Here is a 25240-nt window from a genome sequence, read left to right as displayed (position 1 = left end):
TAAAACCCCATTTTAAATTAAGTGAATCTCTCATCATTTTCAAACGTAAAATGAAAGCCTTCCTTTTAAATCAATTTTTAATGTCATAAATTTATATGTAAATAGTTTCTTAATAGTTTATTGATAATCAAATTGTGATGTCATAAATTTATATGTAAATAGTTTCTTAACAGTTTATTGATAATCAAATTGTGATGTCATAAATTCTATATGTAAATAGTTTCTTAATAACTGTTTATTGACAATTCTTGACTATTTTTTTTGGTTTGTTTTTTTTTTTTTATTACCTGTGCTACTAATATTTGTCTCTGAAAAGCCCCCATGGGGAGTTGACAATAAAATTTGTATTGTATTGTATTGTAGCTATTGCGCATGTGCGTTATTCTGGCCCCTGCCAAGCTCTCGATTCGTGGCGCTGACCAAAAGGATCGCCTCTCCGGGTGCGAACATGAAGCAAGTATAACAATTCTTTAAATATAATAATGTGAAACTACTGCGTTTGCGCCTTATCTTGCTCACACCAAGAGCTCTGGATCTGGTCCTCTGGCTAAAAGGATATTTGTGGGGAATAGGACTGCAACATGTGGCTGATCATGGTCTAGTATAGGCAAAGGGTACCTCCATACGAAAAATTCCTAAAGCTACCCCGCCACCCCTCTCTCCCTCTGCTTAGTTTTGTTTTGTTTTGCTTTGGGTACTTTTTCAAACTACCGGCTCAAAAACGGCGCACTGAACAATGTTGCGAATTCATATTTTTCTCCAAGTTGTTATTGTACTGATTCAGGTCTGCAACTGGGAGATCCGGAACCACTCATTGGTTTGTCGCTGTGGACCTGCTGATATTTTGTATATTTAATTTCACTAGGGTTTAAACTTGTTATGGCTAAAAGAGAAAAGACAAACCCATTACACGTAACTTAACACTTATTTATCATGGTACCATTATTTTTGTTCAGTCATAGTTAAAGAGCTAGATTAAGTTACGACAAGTCCCCTGACAAAAATCCTCAAAATACGTATCTCTCGCACGCTGTTAAATCCCTTCAAGTCAGGCTGTGTTTAGACTATTAGCTGGGCTAAAAGATTAAAATCTTTTTTAAAGCTTTGAGTTGAGAAGCACCTCACCCCTTAGATCCTCAATAGAGTAGAGCTACCGTAAATCTCCTATAGAGCCCCCTTTTTACGGGGAAAAAATCAAGCTCTGACTTTCTTTTACACCCCCCACCCCTTAGTTAATAAATAAACGGTACATTGTATTAACTAATCATGATTGCAACACTTCATGTGGACTGATCCAAGGTATTCACCAGATTTACGTACTGTCCTCTGCTGCATGAATTCCAGACTCTTGTGCTTGAGCTTACCATTTTGCTCTTTAGTTCCATTTAGGGAATTGATAGCATCTTCTGTCTCATCAGGGTTGTTTGAAATGCATTTCAGCGTCCGGGGGGGGGGGGGGGGGTACTCAACGAAGTTGTATGTTGTATAGGAGGAGGCTACGCCCCGAGGTCCAACCCCTAGCTTACCCTTTTATATACGACTTTTGATAGAAAAAGTGTCCCTCTCGTTTATACCTTCTACTGCAGACAAATTAAATGTTACCTCTTTCAGATCCTAGCTTAGAACACTGCATCTCTTTTGACCGCTATAAATGTATCATCTCTTTCATTGAATTAAACACTAAAGCAGGAAGTTTTCTTTTCTCTTTCACATCAATAAAATGCGTCTGTTACTAACCCTTTCCGACCGAAATGACAGACTTCCCTACTCTTTCAAAGACTTCGACTAATGAAATCCCTACCCTTTTACAGTAATGCAAAGTAAAACTATGACAAAAGAGAGGCTAAATAAGCATCACGTTTACGTCCAATTGTACCACGTGACCAAATTTCTCCTTTACTTGTTGTTACTGTTCATTATTTTTACACTTAAATTAGTCGTTTCATGAAATTTTTATTCATAAGAACTGTTTTGAGCTGTTTTTATCTGTTAATTTTCTATTTTGAGAAATTCTCAACTTAAATCTGACGTTTTTTGCCGTATACGTAAAACGCCATCCGGAGCATAAATCCCTAAAAAGATAAAGAAATCTCTACAGTCAGTTATAGTGCACGTGAGAATCACACCGACAAACTCAATATTGAGGCCATTGGAGCAAGCAGAAAGATAGCGGGACTGCAAGCGTTTTGAGTTTTTGTTTTCAGTGCCTATATTGTTTTTCACAAAGGTAAAGGATGAACTGATCTATGGTTTAAAAGAATAGTGAATCGATAAATGAATGGACGAATTAATGTATGGTTTTATTAAAGAAACGTTAATGGGTCAATAAATGAATGAAATAGCTTTGTTTCGTGATGGCCAGCTTAGTAAGGTATAAGCCTGCAATCAAGTAGCTTCATAGGGGGCCGGTACAGGGGAGCACTTTGTGATCTCCAAAGTAAGCCTTCTTTTTGCAAATCAGGTGTAGTGTAGATCCTCATCACACAGAAAAAAACATTTCACTGTTTCTCGAGAAAACTGAACAATCTAATAGCCCGGGCATTGAAAGTATTTGGAAAAGCATTTCGATTCAACGTTCGCATGATCATTTGTGTAACTGATAACTAAACTGGACGAAACGCAGTTATTGTTTATTCCGTTTCCAATGGCTGACACTTCACTGAACTTCCTCATTAATCTTTCTGTAATTAATACTTCAAGCACCGACCAGCTAATACCCACCTGTTCATCCAGTATGAATAGGACATTTGAGCCAAGATATTTAAGTTTTTGGCACTGTTAGTTAATATTTAGTTACAGTTTCTTTTGATCTCTGTAAATCCGGAAAAAATATACATTGAATTAGTCAGTTCCCTGTGGCCTTTTTAGATGTAAACACTTAGAGGACAGAAAGGACTACTGTCTTTTGCGTGATTTTATCCTGTTCATGATTTTTTTCATCATTTACCAGGGTTTTAATAACACTAACAGTCCTTAGTAAGTAGTTTCAAACAATGCTGACGTTTGCTACATTTTTCGAGGGCTATCGTCTCAGAAACAGAGACAACACATTAGTATGGTCAATTTTAGTTCTTTGCTAAGCCTTGAACATTCTAAACTGTTTTAATTTGTTTTTGCTTGTTTTTGTTTTTGTTTTTTTAAAATTTGTTTTTATAGTATTGCAAAAGAACAAAGGAGTTTTAAACTGAAGTAAAAATTACGGTATCCAGGTGCGGATCCACGGTACCGTTTTCCCATGTTTTACGAAAATCGGTCTAATTTTTCATAAATAAATACCTTTAATAAAAACTTTCCAAGTTAAAATCTAGCCAAAATATATCGTGTCTGAATGTCCCAGAAACGTTGGCGGAAAGGTGACTTAAGGGAATTAAAATCAAAAGAATTTCCCGGGAAAGAATGCCCCCGCCACCTCCTAGAAGCTTGCGCCCTTGGCGATCGTTTTGGAAATCAGTCCCGTCTTATCTCAGATCCGCGCCTGGTACCAACATCAGTCTTAATAACAGTAACAAAGAATTATTGGTAACTGATCCAAATCTGAAACAAATAAAATTTTCATCACACAGTTTTATATCAACTGTTCGTCAACTGAATTTCGTCAGTGAAAGCCCTCATAAACAGTCACGATTGAGTTAGGGACGTTGTTCCAGAGTCTGCCTATAACACTCTTCTTTCTCCTCTCCCGAGGAGGGAGGGAAGGGGGGGCACCAAGAGCCCATCATCAACAAAGTTATATATACGGGGAGGCTCTGCTCGAAGTTCCGGCCCAAGTTCTGTCAAAATTTCCATTTTTGACAGAAAAAAATACCCAAATTTTTGACAGAAAAAATACCCCTTTCGTATACGTTATACATTGACAAATTGTACCCCTTTCACATACCTACGGCTAGCTTAAACCTTTGCATCCCTTTTAAGTGCTGAATAAAGATGAATAAATCACTAAAGCATAACTTGTTCTTGACCTTTTCACAGCCATAAAATGCCCCTTTTAGCCCTTATGGGCTTTTTTGCAGACCAAAATGTCAGATTTCCCCACCCTTTTATATACTTCAACTAGTGCTCCTGCGGTATCCAAATCTTGCCGTTTTAACAAAGACAAATAAAAACTGTCGAATAACAAAACAGCAAAGAACAAAGAAATCTGAGTATTCTCAATATTTCGAGTCGTTCTTCGTCGAGTTTTATTGAAGAAAGGGAAAGTCGTTGCAAATATATAAATATAGTTAAAAAGCGCCCCCGGGTTTCACAGCGGAGCCCGAATACAGATTGACTATTCATAGTAGACGCGCCCCTCCTCAACTCAAACGTGCTACTTTGTGAATTTTTACGTATACCCGTAACCGCAGTACGTCCAATGATCTATACCCACCACGCAGATAAAATCGTTTCAGCTGTTCAGTGAAACACTCAAACCATGTCAGCTAAATATCAGGAGCCCATAAGTGCTACATATCTATTTGCTTGTGTAAAATCAGGTGCCGGGTGATTGATTCCACCATAGGTCACCATATTAAACGAGATGATTTGGCAATATTCTGTCATGGTCAGCTCACGTATATAGTCAGGCTGTATTGGCTTAAAAAAGACGTTCTTCAAAAACTCTTTATGCGAAGAATTAACCCTCTAAAGAAACCATTATTTATTAGCTCTAGGCTTTTTCTAATGGTTTGTATTTTAGTATAATATATGCCAACAGTGCTTCTTGATAACTACTGGGATCAGAGAAATTAGATTGAAGATAAAGTTTTAAAATTTGTCAGTGCCCTTGGCTTTAGATATTCTGGGATCAAAACTCCACTCAGACTACTCCACTCTAGGTACTTTAGTGAAGAACACTTGGAAAACTATGTGGATGAAGCTCAAAAATGCATGCAACCCATTCATCAATAATATGTTCAGTTTTGTTTTTGTCTACAAAAGATATTTAGTTTTTTTAAAATACTTACGTTACCCAGAAGAAAAATCAAGGGCCTTACCCTTAAATCATCAACCAAATAAGTCATTATTTTTTAGATCATCATAACGTGAGGAAATCTATGGTGTAAGTAAAGAAAGCCCTTAGATAATCCTATGTTTACCTTCCTTTATCACTCTGATCTATTGTACTTTCCCTCGAGGGGACTTATTTGTAGGAATATAATTACTTCAAGTTATTTTAAGCCATGAGTTACTTTTCGCCTGTTTGTGCCACTGTGTAATCAATTAATCCTCAGTTTTTGTCTCGATGACAGGAGTGGGGGTGGGCGAATGTAATCTGTTTTTTGTCAGCTTAAAATAATTGTGTCTCGGTGTATGTTTCCGCCTTTTAACCCCTCGTCACAAATTTCTTCTTTTGTTTTCTCCTTTAAGCATAGGGCCAAAAAGACACCGGCCCTACTAATCTAAGTTCACTGCAATAACCAAAGAAAGTTATCATATAACTCACTTCAGTTCGCTTTCATTGCACAAAGCAATTATCGGTATCTGCAGGATCTCCGGTTGGTTACTAAGTGGATGGTTTTTTTTTTTAATTTACTTCATTCTATGAAAAAAGAATACGAGAATAATAATAATACATCAGTTGTACAATATTAATTAATAGAAACAAAGCTACAGGTACATAAGGTTAGCAAACAAATTAAGAATGGAGAAGGGCACAGTTTAGTAAAACTAATTATGGCCCAACAAAAACTAAAATCATTTAAACACAAATAGGCAGCAGATAACACAAAATTACGTAGCTTCAAAAGACGCGGCCATCATCATCGCTGACTGCTCAACGCTGATGACCAGTTTTCCTGGATGACCCGGTTGTTCCGGTCATTCCAGTTGTCCCCGATGTCTCGGGTGTCTCGGTTGCCCCAGTTGTTCCGATTGTCCCGGTACGTTGTCCTAGTTGTCACGATACGTTGTACCGGTTGTCCTTGTTGTCCTGGTTGTCCCCATACGTTGTCCCGGTTGTCCGGGCGGTTGTCCCGGTCGTCCCCTTCGCCCCGGTTGTTCCTGTTTTCCCGGTCGTCCCCTTCGCCCCGGTTGTCGTAGTTGTCCCGGTCGTCCTAGCTGTGTATGTTTATAGATCATGACGTGTTCTTTCAATATAAGTAAATCTGTTTTGGCCAGTATTCCCTCTCAGTTAGCCTAAACCTACCTGATCATGAATTCCCGAACAGCAAACACATTATTGAGCAGAACACATGCACAGTATATAAACGTGACCGTGTAATAGTGTATAAATATAACTATTTATTCACTGAAGCACATATCTCTTTCAGATGGTTTTGTTTTAAATTAGGTCTTCTTATAATCACGCTATGGTATGAGGTGCATTGAGTATTAGAAACTAAAAATAAACCATGTCTCGAGACGAATACCTTGTGAGGTAAACTCAAAATTTACATTAAGCCTTTGTCTATGTCTTGGGTCATTTCGCAATCTTCCAAGGTACAAATTTGGCAATTTTTGAATAAAAACGGCACCAAGAAAGAGCAGGTGATTAAGCTTGCCTGTCACTGTTAGATTCTCGGTGGACTAACTTAAGAACATATAGCATTCGTTGCATGCCTTTTTTGACTTCCTAATCCGGACTCCAAGGTATAGAACTGAAAGCTTATCTTAACCCGTTCCCAAAACATATTTTAATTAACCTTTTAGCTACTACAAGAGGTCAAAGTCAACCTTTCCAAATATTTTTTTTTAATATACTGAACACAAATAGTGACGTGCAAAATTGTTGCTAAAGAGGGTTGATTTTAATTGTCACAACGTCCCACTTCGTTCAGGGTATCAAAAGTTAGAACATATGCACAGTTTATTTATTTTGTACAGGTCTTCATCACTAAATCATACCGTGGAAAGGTTTGAAAATTCTAGTTTTAGATTAGAGCAGTTTCTGTTATTCAATACTACCCTGAATACAACTTCGGCATTAAATCTTTAATTTCCTAATTAAGTCAAGGTACGGGTCGAGAGCCGAGTTTCTAACTTAATCGGGCCCTTGACATCCGACTCAATGCGATGAAAGCTTTTGAGCAGAACTGTACAGTAAATGCTTTTACCATTGTTCAGTTTTCCTTTAAGAGGGAAACAGAGGTGGAAATTTACGAGCATTCGTTTCATTTTATTCTTAACACTTTCAGGCGAAGCAAGTAACAAACGAACGGGAAGTGAGTCGATTAGTGAACGCCGCAGGTAACGCAGCACGAGGCTGTTCTAATTGACACCGTGCTGCGATAACTCGGTGGGAATTGTTTACAAAGCACCTAATTTACTCAACGCACTACATTATAGAAAGCCCAGGTGGCAAATGGATCTAAAATGTGCAAAAAGAAGAAAACAATAAAAATATCTTCCTCCGTTTGGTAAAATTTAGAGTAATGAGAAAACTGAGAGCCTCAGTGATATCCTCTAACGCCTTCCTCGGATCAGGTCTCGTATCATTACGATTAAAATTTTTGATTTCTGAGAAGTTTTTCCTTCAGTTTGACTTACATGCTGTACTGAGCAGATCCAGTTTTAAATCTAAAAATGAAAAGCCAGTTCAAGATCAAGGTGCAACCAGAATTAAAGGCCGGACTGCGTTTTCTCTGATAGTGAGATACTCAAGCTGACCGTTCCGCGAACTTTACTTTGCTTTTTTTTTTCTCTTTGCCCTTTGGCAAACTTTTGGAACCTATTTACACGTCTATAAAATAACAAAGTCCACTTGTGATATGAGAGGGGTCATGCATAGCTCTTCACCACGCCAAAAGCCATGGAAAGTTGACCTGAAGTTTCAATTGTTCTAAGTAAAGAAATACACCTCAGGCTATTTGCAATATAATTGTTTCGGTTTTGAATTGCAGAGTTAAATGCATTCAAGCAGAAGATAGCTTATTAGGTCACGTTTTGTCATGTCACGAAGCTACCATCCGTCCATATCCATGGAGGTGAGCGAGCACTGCAATTAAGCTTACAACTGTCAGGTCGAATGTTTGCTGTCACGCTTAATGACATGCCTATTGTTTCCAATGACTGCCCGCCCCTTCAGATTAACTGTGCGCCTATTATGAGTCGCGATAAACCAATCATAGGCTTGACCACTAACCTGAGCAGGGACCGCAAAGCTCGGTGAGCTGAAGCTGACAAGGTTTAAAGATTGTCTGTTAGTGAGGTATGAAGGCCAGATGACCGTGGACGTCTCTGCCAAAGTGAAAAAAACTGGAGTACCAGCAGAGTTGAAATCTCTTGTTAGGATGAACGCATGGCGTCGTACTATAACCTCGTGTGGGTTTTGCTACTCGTTGTAAGTTGACCACTGACATGCACAGCCATCACGTTAGTCTATAAGCAGTTTATCACTTACAAATCATAACACATCTTGCTTCTCACTGCAGCTAACTGAGGCACCTCTCCAAAGTCACAATGCTTCTACGGACATCTCTCCATCGACAAGACCCTCCTGTGCGAAATACGCGGTAACAGACTTTCGAGATCTTTTTTTGTGTGCGTTTGTTGATGTGTGCACTTAAATTCTTATAGATTACTGTTCTATTGTGTTTTCAAAAATAATTACGCTGTGCATATTCCATTTGTACTCGTGTTTATAGCTACAAGAGAACCTTAATTCCTTCTTGTGGTTGGTGAAGAGAGATCCGCCAGCTTATTTCTTCGGAACGATACATGTGCCGTATACACGAGTATGGGATTATATACCGTCAAACAGCAAGGATGCCTTCAGGACGAGCCAGTACGTCTATTTTGAACTTGATTTAACTAACAAGGCTACAGTGAATGCACTATGGAGATGTCAAATGCTACCCAAGGGAGGACTTCTTAAGGACGTGTTGCCGCGAAGTATTTATCGACGCCTCTACAGGCACTTACGATATATAAAAAAAATGATTCCGGTGTGGCTTAGAGACAAAGACGATGATTATCGGCAAGGAATGGCGCCGTACGCTGACAAGATATTTCAGCTTTTGACTAAAGATTGGCAACAAAAGCGACCAATATGGGTTATGCTGATGGTCAATTCTCTGACCAAAAGCGACATTAAAAACAGGGGCATTCCAGTCCTTGATCAGTACCTGGCGTCCGAGGCCTCCAGGAACGAAAAGTTCACCGGAGCTGTAGAAGAGGTGGAGGAACAATGTCGGCCGCTTAATTCTCTCAACGACACACAGGTTTGTAGAAAAAATTACATAATCCCGCAAAGCTGATCATGGGCAAATGTTTTTCAGACAGAATGCAGCTTACCGCTGACAAAAGTGGATTAAATGAATTGAAACTAACAACATTAAATATTTAGAGTTAAATTGCACGCGACATTTAATAAGTGAACATTTCATTGCCCTTTAGAACGCGCCTTCAAGGGCCTCATCCCGCGAGAATTTATGCGCGTCATTGAAGCGTGATACACGTTTTTAGGCTGTTTCCTTGATATTTTTCTTGCGTGAGCCGACTGGGGGGAATAATTCTATTACAACGCGTGATAATCTGTGAGTCATCTTGGTGGTATTCCCGGTTTTGGAAGAAACCTGTAAAAACCGTATGGCAGTGCATTAGCTTAGTAGCGAGATTTTGTTTTTTTAATGTGTGGACGCGTACAAAATGGTCATTGTGTTTATCTTAGAGGTGTTGTGTATACGGCCGTCACAAACAGTGTTCACATCTTCTAAATCATGTTTTGTTAATAGGGCTTTTCACGGTAATTTTAATGTGAATTTCTGAAACGGCTTGTCAGGGTTTGATGGCAACGTGACACAAGACATCGCAAGGCTTTAGTTTCTCTACCTGGTACCTGATACTTAAGAGCTAAAATTAATTCGAGTCTCTTCCTCTTTTACCGCAGAACGTGCTCTTTTAGTCAGTTTGTGGGTAAGAGTATACGTGCGTGCTCAAATTACCTAGTCTCTTTGATGTGTTTTCTATGTTTAGGGTTATTGTTACGTAAAGCTAATAAGCTATAACCCTGTAATAAAAACCATTGGCGAGATAAAACCGTGAGTAAACCTTGTTCGACTTGTGTTAGTCAATTAAGTAAAGCGGATTCCACGCGTGTACGCCATTTTTCTTCATTACCACTGGGACATTCTTAGAGGCGGCTTTTCCTTTCGGTGTCCTGTGTTGGGCTCCGACTACAGTATCAGTTACAATGTTGTTTGATGCAGCTTTTATCGACTCTGATATGAAAACATCTCGCATCTTGTGTGTCATTAAAATTTCATTACAATCACGCCTTCTATGTGAAAAGATTTCCTTGCCGCACTTGGGACTATCAGCTTAATTACTCTGTTACTGGGGGAACATGCACTGAAAATAGACCTGATCGACGATTTTAGCCCTAATACGATGAAATCCACGTAGCTTTTCAATGAGTGGCAGCGTGGTTCTTATGTCAACAAACTATTTTGTAGACAATAGTGTTAATTAAATCAAGAACATGTCCTCCGCCGCGACAGATCGAGAAAAGGCGTTTTGATTCACGTCATAAGGAACGATTGCAATCGGTTTTACCTCACCGCAGTGTCATTTAACTGATGCCCTTGCTGATCATAACGTCACTTTCTTGAAATACGCAATTGTATTGGCGATAAAGAGAGTTGAATAGTTGTATCAAAAATGGGTCGAGAGACCTACAGACGAACAAACATTTTCCACTTGTACTGATCACTGTCCAATACGTTTTCTCTGTCTCTGGTAACGTGTGAAGCGTTGCATCGTTTCTCCGGGGCAGATTTTAGAGCCCAAACTATGAACTTTCACAATGCGTTTCGCTATTGTGTTCGCTAAGTCTGTTATTTATTCCATTAGCTTTATGTTCGTTGACTTAAGCGATAAAGGGCGGTTCTTTTTGATGTTTAAAATTAAAAGGTCTCTTGATCGGGAATCGTTCCGCCACTTGCACACAAATCTGGGCGAGACTTTTTCATAGTACTATTTTGATAAACCCGGGGTTGAAGCTTATCTTAAATTAGTTTTATCTGTTGTTTTTGTTAAACAAGAAAATTGTTATTATGTTGTGTCGAACAACAATAGGGGTTTTCAATAAGGTTTGATTTATAACGCAGAAAACAAATTGCGTGAAAGGCTTTTATCTCGAATGCGCTCTCTTGCTCCCCGCTCTTGTAACATTGTTTAAGTAAGAAAGATGAAAACCTCTCTCCCTAGGGCATTATTGTTCGACCACCACCTGCTTAAAATGTGGTTTTTCGTTTGCTTTGAAATTTTAAAAGAACGTTGTCGTGTGGCAACGCAGTGTCATAGAGAGATAGAGGAAAACAAGAAACAAAAATAGGCCAAGAACACGATTTGGCTTTGCATTTAAGGCATTTGTATCTGGGAAGCCCACGTATGACAAGAAATGTTTTTATGTTCCGAACTAACAAACATCATTTTGTTATGATTTCGTTTAAAGGCCTGTTAATGCGTTCAGGGAATGATAAGGTAGCCTTAGAGCGCGCAAATGTGGCATTTTAGTAACTGAATTGACCATATTTGCAAACTTGTTAACGAGAACCTAACTTGCCCTCTTTTGTAAGTTGAACCTCAGGGCATAAAAACCCGATAATTTAGTATATCGAGAAAGATAAAATGTGTAATCGATTCAATACATACATCTGCATTTTGAAGATAATCTTGAATTTTGAGAAATCAAACAAACCCGAAAGTGTTTCCTCTTTCTAGACTTTGCTACACTGCAAAACTATCACGTCCTATGATAACCAAACAACCTCAATTATATAGTTGTCTTATATCATTACCGGCCGCAATGAACTTATGTCATCGATATACGGATTCCTTTCACGTTTTAGGTGGCTGCATGTTCTTGATTCGTGGGTTTTGGTAAATTGGGTGTTAACTAAATATCAGTATTACATTTATCCCAAATGAAGAAGTAGTCGCCGTCTTTTGTATTTTCGGGTCTGTCTCCCCATATATATACAAGAAATCAATGGAGATAATAGTCCAGAAAAGAGATAAGACTTCAGCAGTATCAGTAATCCATGTTTATTTGCGGTGTACCGATTTAATCTTTTTGTTAGCCAAGAACCATTTCTCATATAGCCGAAGCATGATTTGACAAAAATTCTTTCGCATCTTTTCTTTTCTTCAATGACAATGAATTCTAGGGAAGAAAACTACACTACAGGGAAATTTTCATCCGTCAACGGTTTTTGATTTTATACTTAGCAGCAAGCAATTTTGAAAATCATGGAAAAGACAGTTTGATGATCTCTCTGTGAGAAAAGACATAAAAAGGGAAAACATTTAGAACCATATTATCGTAGCGCTATTTTAGGCGTCAGAATTTGAGGAAGTGAATGGCTGCATTTTTTTACCTTCCGTCCTGACTCGTGTTCAATAAATTTAACATTATTTTTCAATTTACACGATGTGTCTCAATATAGCTCAGAGTCCAAATTCAAAAAAAAATTCTGATGTCTACCATTCAGCAGGTTGTTTCAAAGAAGTCCGAAAGTTTTTTTAACCGAATTTTGTCTGTAAACTGTAAGCCGTCCAACCATAATTCACCACATTTCACCGCCATCAAAACAAAATTACGTTGCAGAAATTTAGTTAGAACGGGAAATTATAGAAGTGGGTTGTTTTTTTGTTATTTTCAGTAAGTTTATGGCGTCAGACACACTTGATCCGGTTCATTACAGCGCGTTATAACGGTTTTTTAAGCCGCAAAGTCAATACGAGGGATCATTAAGTTGGTCATTCCACGTCCTCCAAATTTCTAAAATAGAAAGTCATAACTCAAAATTATCTCCTCTGTCTCATTCAGTAATTATTTAATGGAATAACATCATCTGATTTATTGCCCATACAGGCGCCTCACTTTCCAACCATGCGGCCCGCCTAAAAATAAATCTTCTAAAAATGTGCAAAAACCCCTCTTGCCTGCTAAAAGTGAGAAGAAGTGTTCATTTTGCTCGGTTTCTCCTAGAGTAAATTACCAGGGGACGTGAAATGGAATGCTAACTTTCGAGTCTGTCTTTTTGTTTCTCGACATTTGGTCAAAAGTTTCTCAAAAATTTGGATCGTGAGTAAGCGTTAATGGCCTGGCAAGATTATCTGTTCTTTTTTTCTGGCTACAGACGGCTTCTGCAACCAACCCGCGGCCGCAAATCTTCTAAAGTGCTTAAAGTTTTCGGAACTTTATTTCCGCAAGGTAATTTTACCCTCTCGGATTTGTTAGAGAATCATGCAATTGTCATGTGTTAACATTTGACTCTGTGGACGAAACCTTTAGCTGCAACCATTCAGCGCGGCAGATGAAGGAGGTCGCTCCAGTCCTTTCACATGGTGTTTTTGTTTTTCAGCATTTTACGAAAATAGATTGTTTTTAACTGCATTTTTATGTGGACACTCTTTAACTGACAATGAGTACTTAAGTTGAGTGTTAACGCTAATCACAATGTATTTTTGGGCCACGTCCAGGGGTAATCGTGTAGTTTCGAGAAGATGCGCCAAATGGGTCCATTAATTGATTGATTTTTTATGACCGCGTATAGTGAGTCGGCAAAAAAGCTAATGGACTACTTTCAGAGAAATTCTTGTCATACTTTTATTAAAACTACCTTTTCTCTCATGAAAAACGGCCCTTGTCGATAACACAGAGGTGTCATTTTCAAGACAATTCTTGGACGAAAAGAGAACGTTTCTTTTACACTGGATTCCATAATATGACATGAAAAGATAAACGAAACTCGGTCATCTTGCAAACCTTGTCTTCTTCCCGAAGTTAAAGACAGCTTTTAAGAGTTAACGTGTACACATGACAGAGATACTTCTTAACAAAAGGAAATACTTTCTGTTGCTGCAATAACTCTTTGGGCTGCCGCGTTAGTCTGAGTTTTTAAAAGCAAGGGCGTGGTTTTCGAGGGCCTCAAAAACCAAGCCTTTACACTTCTCAAGAGTAATGCCTCATTAGCAAGAACTTGTTTACAACTCTACAAGAGTATGCGGTGGAGTCGTACATGCAAGCATGTGAACCGCAAGACAAATAAGAGAAGTGTACTCCGCCCTCAAGATGAATTAATGGCTGTACGAGTTCCGTCAGTTCAGAGGTTAAAGTTAACCCGTCACGTGCGAAATAACCTGGTAAACAATATGTTAACGACTTTTTTTTAGATACACAACAGGTCATTTTTCAACTTTTAAGAAAGACTTTTTCTTTGCGGTTGAGATATCCCGAATAGGATTATGTCCTTTTCCCTTGTTACGAATTGTACGTGCCAAGAAACAACTTCTTGACAATCTGAATAATCGGCGCATTTGCAAACGAACGCGCCCGGCTTAAAAATACCTTAGTTTATAAGCTTGTAATGTTATAACAGCTGTCCGGTACAGTGTGAAAATAACGTAATATAAAGTTTTCTCTTTTGCCTCTTTTCATTGTAGGTTATTTTTGCTTTGAACCAAACACTAAACTTCCAAGAAAAGTTACGGGTTGGCAAAGCAACATTAGCATACACGACAGATGACTTAATAGATCACTACAACTGCGGTGATTTGAACACGGTGTTATTTTCCACGCAAACAACGCGGCTGGCAAACATGAATTCTAACTCAACACTTAAAGAACTGGAAATGCAGGCTACCAGAGACATTGATAAATACTTCAAGACAGAACTTATTTTCAAAAGAAATGAACTCATGGCAAAGAGAGTTATTGATCTGTTAAACAAACACCCGGAGCGGAATTTCTTTTTCGCGTTCGGCGCGGGTAAGTGCTTCATCAACTTTCTTCACCAAAAGCAAAGACTCCCATTGGCTGCCTCAGCATCATGTAACATCTTACAATGTAACTGTTTCCCGCCAAAACTATCCTGAAAGTTGCTTTTCAGAGTAAAATAATTGTGATACTTCGAGAGAACTTTATGCTAAAATTTAGCCAAGAATGTAACACTTGGAGAAGCACACCAACTTGGCTGGTCTTGTCTTGGGTTGGCCTTTCGTTCAAATATGGGCTGCAAATAGTTTTCATCCACAAAGGCGCCATTCTCTTTATTAACCTTCTAAACTCCTTAATGGTAGCCAATGCGAAAAATTCGCAAAATTTTAAATTGCTTTTTGTAAACTCCAGAGATATAAACAGCACTACGCAATTCTGCCCCAGAGGTTTCATTTGTTTGGCAACGCAATAGGATTGCGTCAACTCATTTAAAAGTAAGAGTGTCCTGCCCTCATTATGTCTGTCGATTAAGTGTTACCTGTTGGTACTTTTGCAGGGCATTTTCTTGGAAATCACAGCATTATTGATATCATGAAACGCGAAGGATTTACAGTAGATCACTTAGGACCCAATCAGAAATTGCCAAGGTAAGAATTGTACAGTTTGTACTGCAGTAAGATCGATACTTCTTGCAATACCGTGTGACTGCGTTTTGTGATTGGCTAAAATATGTGCCGCTACTATTTTATCCAATCAGAGGTAGACCCAACACCAAAGTTCGCCGACATTTACAGCGCAATTTTCACGCCCTTGACACATGCAGGGTATAAGGAGAGGCTTTAATTTGTTCATATTGCGTCTAGCATTTCGGGCGACTTTCATTTATAAAAGGCCTTATTCAAAATATTACATATTCGTGAGGGCGCGAGAATGAACAGGAAAAATATTCCCTGAATTTGTAATATATTTGTAGATCGCAGGAAAACGCCGATTTTATTAAGAGGATCGAATGATGGCGACTCAGATTTGTATTAACTACTGACTGATCTTTCTTTCTGTAAATGTTTTAGTTATACAACATCAATACCTCCTCAACCCAAGCCAAAGAGAAAACTAAGAAAGTGTCTCAAAAGACACAGAAAAAGATACTGCAGAAGAAAAAGGAAAAGAACGAATTTTCGTCGCGTAAAGCTTGTGCTTAAAGTCACGAACAATCCGACACAAAAAAGGTGAGTAGTTACTGTTGCATTTGGTTATCTTGCCTAATGTAACGAAGGCAAACTGTTGAATAACAATTGTCATTATGATTTGCGGTTAAAAAAATTTGTGATAAATTTCTTTGTCGGAGATGTTACGAAAACTAACGAATATCAATAAGCAATGTCAGTTCTGGAAATTAGCTAACGTCATTCAACATGCGTTCCAACATGCTTTTCTGAGATATGATAGACCATTTGGCAAAGTACAGGAGTATACGCGACTGCTTTGAACGAATGGAAGTAATAGGAAATAAACTGCACTTGGCAGAGTACTTGCATGTGTAAGGTATAGCAGCCTATTAGTTTATGTCAGGATATCCGTAGACGAAAGTTTCTCATCGTGTTTGATATATTGCATCAAACACGAGAAAAGTGTCTTTCTAGGATTTACAAACATTGAGTAGCTTGAAATACAGCCATCTTCTGGAGTCCGGAGTTTGCGTTTCGAAATTCAGGCTAAATGAAACATACTTTCGCACGCATGGCAAACCTTTCGCAAACCATGTACCGTTTATGAAGACACTGAAACGAAAGTCGATCTTAGTTTAATTTGTAACTGTTACGATCAGCCTTTCAGTTGACTTTCACGGTAAGAGACTTCCTCCAGTTACCGTTCACGAGTGAAGCGAGCGAGGAGCGCCAGACACGCGCGACGGGTGAAGGCGCCTTTCCCCGTCGCGCGTGTCTCACGCTTCACGCCCGCCTCGTGCTTCGTTCGCCCGAAAAATGCGGAAAAATAGGGCCTGTTCTGCTGGCTATGTCGCTGGAAGATCAAGGTTAATATCCTCTTTTACTCATTTTTTATCAGGGTTGACTCAAGTAAAAAGCAGCTAACCGTCAAAGAAGATCTTAGCACTGATACGCCACTTCCTATTCTACCGACATCATCGGCCGTGAATATTAGAAGCAGACAAGTTTTGAACACAGCTACGCTACTGTGTCTCCTTCTGTGGTGTTTAATAAGAGACTTTTTATAAGAGTAATTAAATGCATACGTTCTGGAGAAACGCAATTACATGTAAAGGGGCATACGTCGGGCGTGACAAAGTTCCTCCCAGGCCAACAAGAGAAAAATTGTTCTGAGTTTATCTCGCCATCAGAGAGAAAGAAGTGCGTCCGAAAAGTTGTGTATAACACACTGATGTGGATAACACATGGAAATACAGAGAACAATAAAAAGAGATGAAAAAACACCTAACCTTTTTCTAGTCCGGTGGACAGTATTCGCCAATGTGAAGAACGCGTTCAACAATAGAGAACTACATCGTACAGCTGGTAGACCATTCCATCTTGCGTTTGACCAACTAGGACAATAGGGAACTTAAGCACCAGACGTTCTTGATTCTCGAACAGCATGGCTGGCCTAACTCGATCGGGGACGCAGTTTGCGCGACAAATAAAAATCATTAGGCAAAACGACGTGAAACCATCACAAACGCCGACGGAATAATTCAGTTGAAAATGTCTTTCAAAGATTTGCGTTAAGTTCTGATCTCTCTTACGAGGAAAATATGATTTCAGACGAGGAATTTCTACTTTTGTATGACGAAAACTCTTCGAAGAACACAGAATTTGAACCCAGTTTCAACGTGAGAACTCGCGTGTTGAAGTCCGTGACCGCAACCCAAGAACATCTTGACATGCGCAGTGGCTGTCATGGTGCAAAACTACTTCCGGTTGGCGTCGTGGTTCCAAGAACGTCTGATGCTTAAGTTCCCTAATGTTTTTTCGACACTTAGGCCTGGTTCAAGCATCGCGTTTCACAAGTAAATGAGGGAGAACAATGGATTTTCCTCATTAGCATTAATTTTGGCAGATGTGAAATGTGACCTTTAATCAGGGCCTTAGCCAAATTCCAAACCTTCATTCATGTAAATGATATTTCAAACACAGGAAATGTTTGATTCGACATCCAGGCACCGAAACTGGTTGAAAAGACTCCGGTTTAAGATATTAAAGTAAGAGAATTTCGTCAAAGAGGATCATTTAAGATTATTTAACTCACTTTCTCTAATTCAAAATGTTTTTCAGACCTAAAGTTGGATGTGTGATGGAAACTACATAACAATACTATAAATATTTATTTACAAGGACTCAAAGGAGTCAAAGATTGCTAAACAAATTGATTTTCCTGATAACAAACCATTTATACTGAATCACACCTACGAAAACACAGCTGGCATGTTGAGAGGAAAACATCCATGGAGACAAGTTTTACATCTATACTTAAACGTATTTGCTTGAAAGAGTTCACCCCAATTTTCTTTTAGATTCCAGAAGTCCTTCAAAACCCCCCAAAACATCTTTTTTAAAGGGAGACAATATTTTCTGACAGTGAAGAATTACTCTTTTTCTACAACTATGAGAGGAAGAACTATTATCACTCTTCATATCTAGTTTGATATAACTATTCTTCGAATAATCATATCTGGAGTTCAAGGGCTCGATTAGATGAAACGTACCAGTAGTGCCAGATTTAACTGCTAGGATCTGACTTTCAAATAAAGAAACGTTAGAAGTTATGTCTGATGCTAGGTACCTCCCAAAATGCCTTGTTCTTACTTAGTGGAGTAGCACTAGTTTGTACTCTAATGGGCAGCACTTCTTCAAGTAAATACAACTACTGGTAACGAAAGTTGTTTTCCACAGCATTTGTACAGGGTGTATGTATTACTTAGTTCAACTAATGCAGAAGCAATGTCACAAAAGTAAAGTTGTTTGGTCAGACTTGAGATCATAGCAAGATATTTATACATACATTTTGTGAATAAAATTGTGATTACAACACAAGTGTATGTCGTATTCAAAAAGCTGTACACAGTATTGTACCCCCAGTCTTGTAAGAGGGTGCTGAATTGTTCAGTTTTGAAAACTGACATAGCAACTCAAGTTCAGCAGAGTTCCTCTGGGGTCGAGGTGGTTTAAGGGAAATGTTTGTGATCACCAGAAAGTTAGCCTGAGAAAACAGCCGACATTTGGTGCCGCCACCCGACTGGTTTCCCAGCAAAAGAACATCCTAGGAATAGAGTGATTTTCCTATGACCTTGAAATGAAAACGCGCAAATAAAACAGAAAGAACAAACAAACACAAATAGAGTGATTTGATCGGCTTATCAATCGGATACAAACGCACATGGCTTTTGGTTGGTTAAGTGAACACTGATGGAAAAACTTCCTGTCCAAGAACTTTCTAGTATCAATCGATACTTCACTTTGACATCATACTGCAACACAATTGGCTAATCAAACAATGCCTTCTCTATATTCCATACTGATGATGATCACAACCCAGATCAGGTAGCGAACATCATCAGTATGACCTCCTTCCCTACGTATGAGATTTTCTGAAGGGGGCTTTGAAAGTTATTTCTGAGGAGGTGGCTGTATTGGCATCCTTTGATCTTTGGATATTTCTGAGAGGTATTCCCTTTTTTCTGAAGGGGGAAAGAAAAAATGGTCTCTTTCTGGTGAGGAGGGAGAAATGTGTCGATACTTTTGGTGTATTTCTCTTAGGGGGTAAGAGTTAACCTACCTCATCAACGGGGGGGGTTGCTATTAAATGGAATGGCCCAAACTTCTGGTCTAATCAAACTAACTGAAAATCAAAATAATAAACATTTCTTTGGATCTGTCTCTCTTTTAGATGTAACATCCACATCCATAACAGGCCAAAAATTTCGACTAGTAAATGCAATATTATTATCATTCAGTATCCATCTGCCATGGCTGCATCTGTAAGCCATCCCGACTTACATCTGCTTAATGAACTGCCAATTAGTGTCCAGGTCGCATGCATAATCTTGATAATCAAACAGCTTCTTGTACATGCAGTGCTGCAAACTCTCCCAGATAATCCGGGAGACTCCAGATTTTGGACTGTATCTCACCGTCTCTGATTAGATTACAGTCTGAAATCTCCCGGATAATCGGCGAAGCTTGCCATTTCTTTAGTAGACTTGACATTCTGACAATGAAATTTCAACTTCTTTGCGTTGCTTGAGCTACATTTATTTTAACATCGAACGTTTCCTCATAAACCCCGGTATACCACTGTAATACAATAATGCGATTGATGGGAAGTAAACCAATCACGTCAAATGTTACAGTGCCAACAACATCTTTTCTGCGCGTTTTGTGTCATTGCAAATTCGTAACGATCGGGGTCAACAAGTATTATCTGCACTATCGATGTTCCATGAGTTATGACGTCATCTATGATTCCTTCCCTATTAATTCTCAATATTTGAAGACATGTGAGGTTTTGACAGCCCTGTACATGGTGGTTTTGTTAATTAATCAGTCAGTCTTCCATCACTTGGTCATTGCAGTTTTAAAGATGTTCATTCAAGAGAATTTAGGCTTAAGTCCATGGCGTAACTTTTCTCTGCTTGTCCATAAGAAAGTCGACTTTTCTTTTCATCTCAGAGTTGTACAATTTCAGTGAGCTTTCGTACTTCAACCGCCGCCTCTTAACAGTGGGCTTTTCGTAATAACGTTTCAGTTGGATGTCTTTTACGACCTTTTCATCCGTAAGGACACGCTGCAACGCTCTAAGAGCCTGGCTTGCTCCGCCTTCTCCAACCATAACTGTGCGAGCAAGAAACCTGTTGTGCGCCATATTGGATTCAGCGAACGCGCAACGCGACTACGCATGTCATCATTGCAGTCTTGCTTGCCACTGTCCAATGCAGGCGCAGCACTGTCGTGGCAAAATGGTGGTAAGCGAATTTTCATTTTGTTAGAAATATGTCAGGATTTTTGTCATTTATCCTGTAAAGTGTTTTACTATTTAGTGGATGATTAGCGTACTTGTCTGTCTTCAGGATCATTTCTGCTAATCTTAGCTGCATTATAATCGTTGTCTAGTCAAAAAAAGCTAATCACAGCTCTTTGTTTACATTTTGTCATCACTGATCTACAGCGTATAGCCTTACAATTTAAGGCGAATCTTGAAAACCTCACCAATGTAAGGCCAGACGAGGAGGATTTCCGTTGGTACTTAAAGGTAGGGCATCGTAATTTGCCTAAAAAGATTCACAAACAGTCTAATGTTTTGTTTTCGAATTAACAAATCAGTCTTGTCAAAAGCTTAAAAGGTAAGGTAATACACCTGTAAAAACAGTCGATCCTCTTCGATATTCTTTAATAAATTTGTTGAGCGAACACTTTTTAGAAAGTTCCCATGGCCCCAATTCTTACCTCGGTGGTAAATGGTTCTGGAGCCACAAATAAGCTCCCAGAAATCTCTATTTCAGTGGCCTCTCGATGAAAAAACACCTGTTTTTTTATTGCTCAAGGGATATTGTATGGTTCGTTCATCTGTTGTTACGTTTCCCAATATACAGAATAACTCATTCAGAGGGCTTTATGGCGCCCCAAATGGTAATGTCAATTTTATCCCCCCCCGCCCCCCATCCCCGGATGAGCAGATTCCTGCCACCTCACGTTTTTGTCAGAGCCGTGTGAAAAACCTTTCTTACCCCCTCTCTTTGAAAATGGATTCCTAATGGTTCAAAATAATAATATTTATTTATACTGTGCAAATTCAACTATACAGTTTTCAAATGCGTTCATCCGCTGTGGACACTCATCCTTAGGGGAGGGAGGGTGGAGGGATCACTATAAAAATAGAGTGTTCTTTCCACAGGTACTTCACTGAAATAATGATAGACATTAAACATAATGTGATTACAAACAAATCCAACTGGCAGGAGGCAAACTTGTTGGAGGAGTTAAACCTGGTGAGGGGGAGGTGGGGGGGTTAGTTTTTGCTGGGTATGTGCTGCTGGCCTCTCAGAACCTGTACCTATTATACTGGTAGTCTATTCTGTGACCAAAAATAGACCAAACCTTAGTTACTTTTGGGAAAATGTAATTTTCACGATCCCTGCTGTAAATGTACAAGGGATGGTACAGATCATTACAATTCCTGCCCCCCAGTTGTGTCCGCTAGAGGCTAAGAATCGCATTACATGACAGGTCATTAAGTGAACCAGATTTTTATCTTTCCTTTTTTTCTATTCTTATAGTTAATTGTTGTACTTTTTCCTTAGCTGCAATGTCAAAATTGTGGGGAAAATACCAAGGATTGGGTTTATATGTGTCTTGCAGTAAGTTAATTAACACGATGTAAAAGTAGTGCTGAAGAGGTTTCATAACACCATGTTTTCGTAACACCATTGATAGTATTAAATCCTCAGAGTCAAAAGTTAAAAACGCCTTATACATCATGACAAACACTAGCACAGGAAAGTACTGCTCGGTAGCTTTTATTTTAATGGTCATTCACAAATTAGGGTTTCATGCACAGACTCAAAAGTAAGTTAGAGCCACCTAATACATTGTAAGAAACGGCATCACAGGAAAGAACTGCTCAGTGGCTTTCATTTGAATGGTCACACTTCAGGATTTCTTCTACACACTCAAAAGTTAGAACCACCTTGTACAGCATAATATACAGTACAACAGGAGAACTGCTCAGTAGATTTTAGTTGAATGCATGGTCATGTCACAGGATTTCACTACAGACTAAAGTCAGTACTACGTTGCATGTTTTTGTGGCTTTAATAATTATTATTGTACACCTGGAATCCAACAAGTCCTTTTGTGATAAAACATACTGAATAACCTGTATTGTTAATAGGAAGCTCAAGCAGTAAAAGGAAGCAGAGGAAGTGCAAATTTTGTTTCAAAGTGTAAATTATGTGGAAGAGAGAATACCATGGGTAAGAAAATGTGGCTAATGAATGATTAATATAATGAATGATTAATATAATATTAATATAAAAGAGAGAATACATTTATTCCGAAGTTTGATTGGTGCCCCCAAATTGGATGGATGGCAAATTTATTGGATATGTTGTATGATTAAATGTGGCTAAATGTAATTTAGGCAAAGTTAACCTCGAAGCAATGCTGGTTAGCTGTTTCCCCAGCTATAGTAGGGGTGGCCTGCTGCCTCTAGCAGGGGCACCTTGTGACTTATATACGCAGTTGCTTGCTTGCGGTTCTTCACAAAGTGTTGTTGCAATAGCTTGCTGTTTGCATGCCAGTTTGTGCTTTGGTTTTTCCCATCCCTCCCTCCCTCTTGGTGTGGGCTAGGTAAGTATTGGGTTGGTAAGTATTCCACTGAATTGTTCAGTGTGACGGTGCCTGGTGGGGGCCGCTCGCAGGGTTGCCATGGATACCTCCTCCTCATGCTAGAGCATTGCGCGGCTCCACCAACTTTGTAGGAACCAACGCCCATGCTCATCTATTGGTGATGAGTTTAATACAAACTCAATTTGATGTGATACCAAATTAAGTTTTTTTGATGCCATTTGAGAGGTCATAAAATCAGCTTTTCTCCTAACTATAATGGAATTAATTCTATGATATAATCATACATTTTTTGTTTTTGTTTAATCAACAGATATTATCAAAGACAGCATAAAGGAATATACGGTAATTTTAAGACTTGGCTATAATTTTCTCTTTTGTTTCTTTAATAAACCGATATAATCAAAGATAGCATGAAGGAGTATACAATAATTTTAAGATCTGGCTGTCTTGTAGACACTTTCAATTTGTTTTAACATCATGGCATGTTCATTACAGGCTGAAGATAGCAACAGGTTTAAGACAATGGTGGCATTTGATTGCAGAGGTGTAGAACCAGTTGACTTTTCACCACGGGTGAGTCATTTATCCACGGCATTTGTGATGAAGCACAGACTTGGCAAGTCTCACGACTTTGTCGTGAGTCTCACAATAAATAAATAAATCTCACACTCTCACAAGTCGACAACCAATTTCCCACGTGTTACCCACCTCTCACTACTTTTTCCAGCTCTGGGTTCAGAATCTCACATTTTTTGCCTTTTGGAGGTTAGCAAGTCTGAGATTTTTGCTGAAATTTTACTTATACCAGTTGTCCACTTACTGTTGTTTGTCGTCAGGGTGGATTTGTGGCTGAAGGTGTTGACACTGGAACTAAGTTCACAGATGTCAATTTAACAGAAAAGGTACATAATTTTAACCAAGCTGACAGGCAAGTTAACTCTTGATTTAGCATATAAGCATACATGAACTCTGAGGACTGTGATTCACAAGAACACTTAACTTATGGAGAAGGAAAATATCAAACAAAAACATTATGGAAAAAAAAAAAACATTTCAGAAAGGTACCAGAATTGCCTTTTGTAGGCATGGCAAGGGATTCCAATAATAATTATTTTTACACAACAAATTAACTGGCTTTGACAAGTTTCACTTATGACTACGGTTAGATACAATATGCTGGCATAATTTTGGACATAATGCTTCAGTTGGAGCATGAAGTGTAATGCAGGCATAATGGAAATTTTCATCGCCGAGTGGTCAGAGCTTCAGTTTAACAATCTGGTGTTCCCGGGGTTCGAGTGCTGCTCTGACCAGTATCTGGATTTGTTTCCTGTTCATTCCAAATTCAAATCCTTGGCCACACTTTCAAATAGCCAACTGATTGCCTCCTCCCAGTTGTGCTTTTTGGGATTATTTGTTTGTAAAAATTATGTCAGTGGAGTAGCATTATCTACCTTTTGAACAACCGGGGTCAAGACTACACAGAAAGACATTTATCGTTCTTTACTTTTCCTCTTAGGACTGGTCTGACTATGACGAGAAAGCAGCAGAGGCAGTTGGAATTTATGAAGTTACTCATCAGTTTCTTAAGTTACACTGATTGGACTGTCGTTAGGGAATGATGACCCCACTACTACATGATCGGTGGTCATAGCCTACTCCAAGCGTTTAGATTGTATCAGTTGAAAGAAGTGACTTTTATTTGCAACATTCATAGTACTCTGAAAGATAAAATGTGGTGCGACTAAATTCTAAAGTTGTGTTTTAAATAACAGACAACACAGATGTGTTCAAAACATGTCTTAACAACAATTATTAATACAAGTCTTTTGATGTGCTTGTTTACAAAGGTTATAAACCTTTGCTTCCCAAAAAATCAAACAAAAACAAAACAACACAAAAAAGGTGAGAGAACTGACGGAAGTTAAAGGAGAATTGATTTGCATTCTTTGAATGCATGGATGACACAGCTTATTTTAAAGTGCGTGTACCGGTATGTGATGGTTCTTTTGTTCAATTTATATAAGTTGTTCACTGAGAAACGATTCATAGGCAGACTATTGCCAATGGAAAGCCCAATAAAGATACTAATACCAATATCATGTTGATGCTAATGGTCTTCAACAATACTATTATATTCTTCACCAATACGGAAAAAGCATTGCATTAAATGGGTTGCGACCCATTGCCAATAATAGTTGGGTGTGGAGCATGTGCCTGGAAAAACTGAGGGGGCTGC

The 25240-nt window shown here is 38.8% G+C and overlaps 2 protein-coding genes across 2 annotated transcripts; both read left to right on the top strand.

Annotated features, from left to right (window-relative positions):
* The first annotated feature begins 8047 nt into the window (after positions 1 to 8047).
* On the top strand, positions 8048 to 18690 carry LOC140953569 (metalloprotease TIKI homolog). Its single transcript, XM_073402983.1, has 7 exons — positions 8048 to 8257; positions 8349 to 8429; positions 8562 to 9137; positions 14368 to 14692; positions 15198 to 15288; positions 15712 to 15870; positions 16709 to 18690. The coding sequence occupies exons 1-7, from the start codon at positions 8216 to 8218 to the stop codon at positions 16875 to 16877; spliced, it is 1443 nt and encodes a 480-aa protein (XP_073259084.1). The 5' UTR covers positions 8048 to 8215; the 3' UTR covers positions 16878 to 18690.
* Positions 18691 to 20246: 1556 nt separating this feature from the next.
* LOC140953518 (CXXC motif containing zinc binding protein-like) lies at positions 20247 to 24661 on the top strand. Its single transcript, XM_073402920.1, has 8 exons — positions 20247 to 20618; positions 20822 to 20905; positions 21954 to 22010; positions 22544 to 22625; positions 23312 to 23343; positions 23497 to 23574; positions 23838 to 23903; positions 24521 to 24661. The coding sequence occupies exons 1-8, from the start codon at positions 20406 to 20408 to the stop codon at positions 24599 to 24601; spliced, it is 693 nt and encodes a 230-aa protein (XP_073259021.1). The 5' UTR covers positions 20247 to 20405; the 3' UTR covers positions 24602 to 24661.
* Positions 24662 to 25240: the final 579 nt, after the last annotated feature.

Source organism: Porites lutea, chromosome 12 (assembly GCF_958299795.1).
Source record: "Porites lutea chromosome 12, jaPorLute2.1, whole genome shotgun sequence".
NCBI classification, from domain to species: domain Eukaryota; kingdom Metazoa; phylum Cnidaria; class Anthozoa; order Scleractinia; family Poritidae; genus Porites; species Porites lutea.
This window is presented reverse-complemented; position numbering and strand designations above follow the sequence as displayed.

Coding starts and splice junctions, on each gene's coding strand:
- LOC140953569 (XM_073402983.1), top strand. CDS start 8,216: ATGGCGTCGTACTATAACCTCGTGTGGGTTTTGCTACTCGTT. Junction 14,693..15,197: donor CTTTTTCGCGTTCGGCGCGG/GTAAGTGCTTCA, acceptor GTACTTTTGCAG/GGCATTTTCTTGGAAATCAC. Junction 15,871..16,708: donor AACAATCCGACACAAAAAAG/GTGAGTAGTTAC, acceptor ATTTTTTATCAG/GGTTGACTCAAGTAAAAAGC.
- LOC140953518 (XM_073402920.1), top strand. CDS start 20,406: ATGTCTTTTACGACCTTTTCATCCGTAAGGACACGCTGCAACGCTCTA. Junction 22,626..23,311: donor TGGAAGAGAGAATACCATGG/GTAAGAAAATGT, acceptor TTTAATCAACAG/ATATTATCAAAGACAGCATA. Junction 23,904..24,520: donor ATGTCAATTTAACAGAAAAG/GTACATAATTTT, acceptor TTTTCCTCTTAG/GACTGGTCTGACTATGACGA.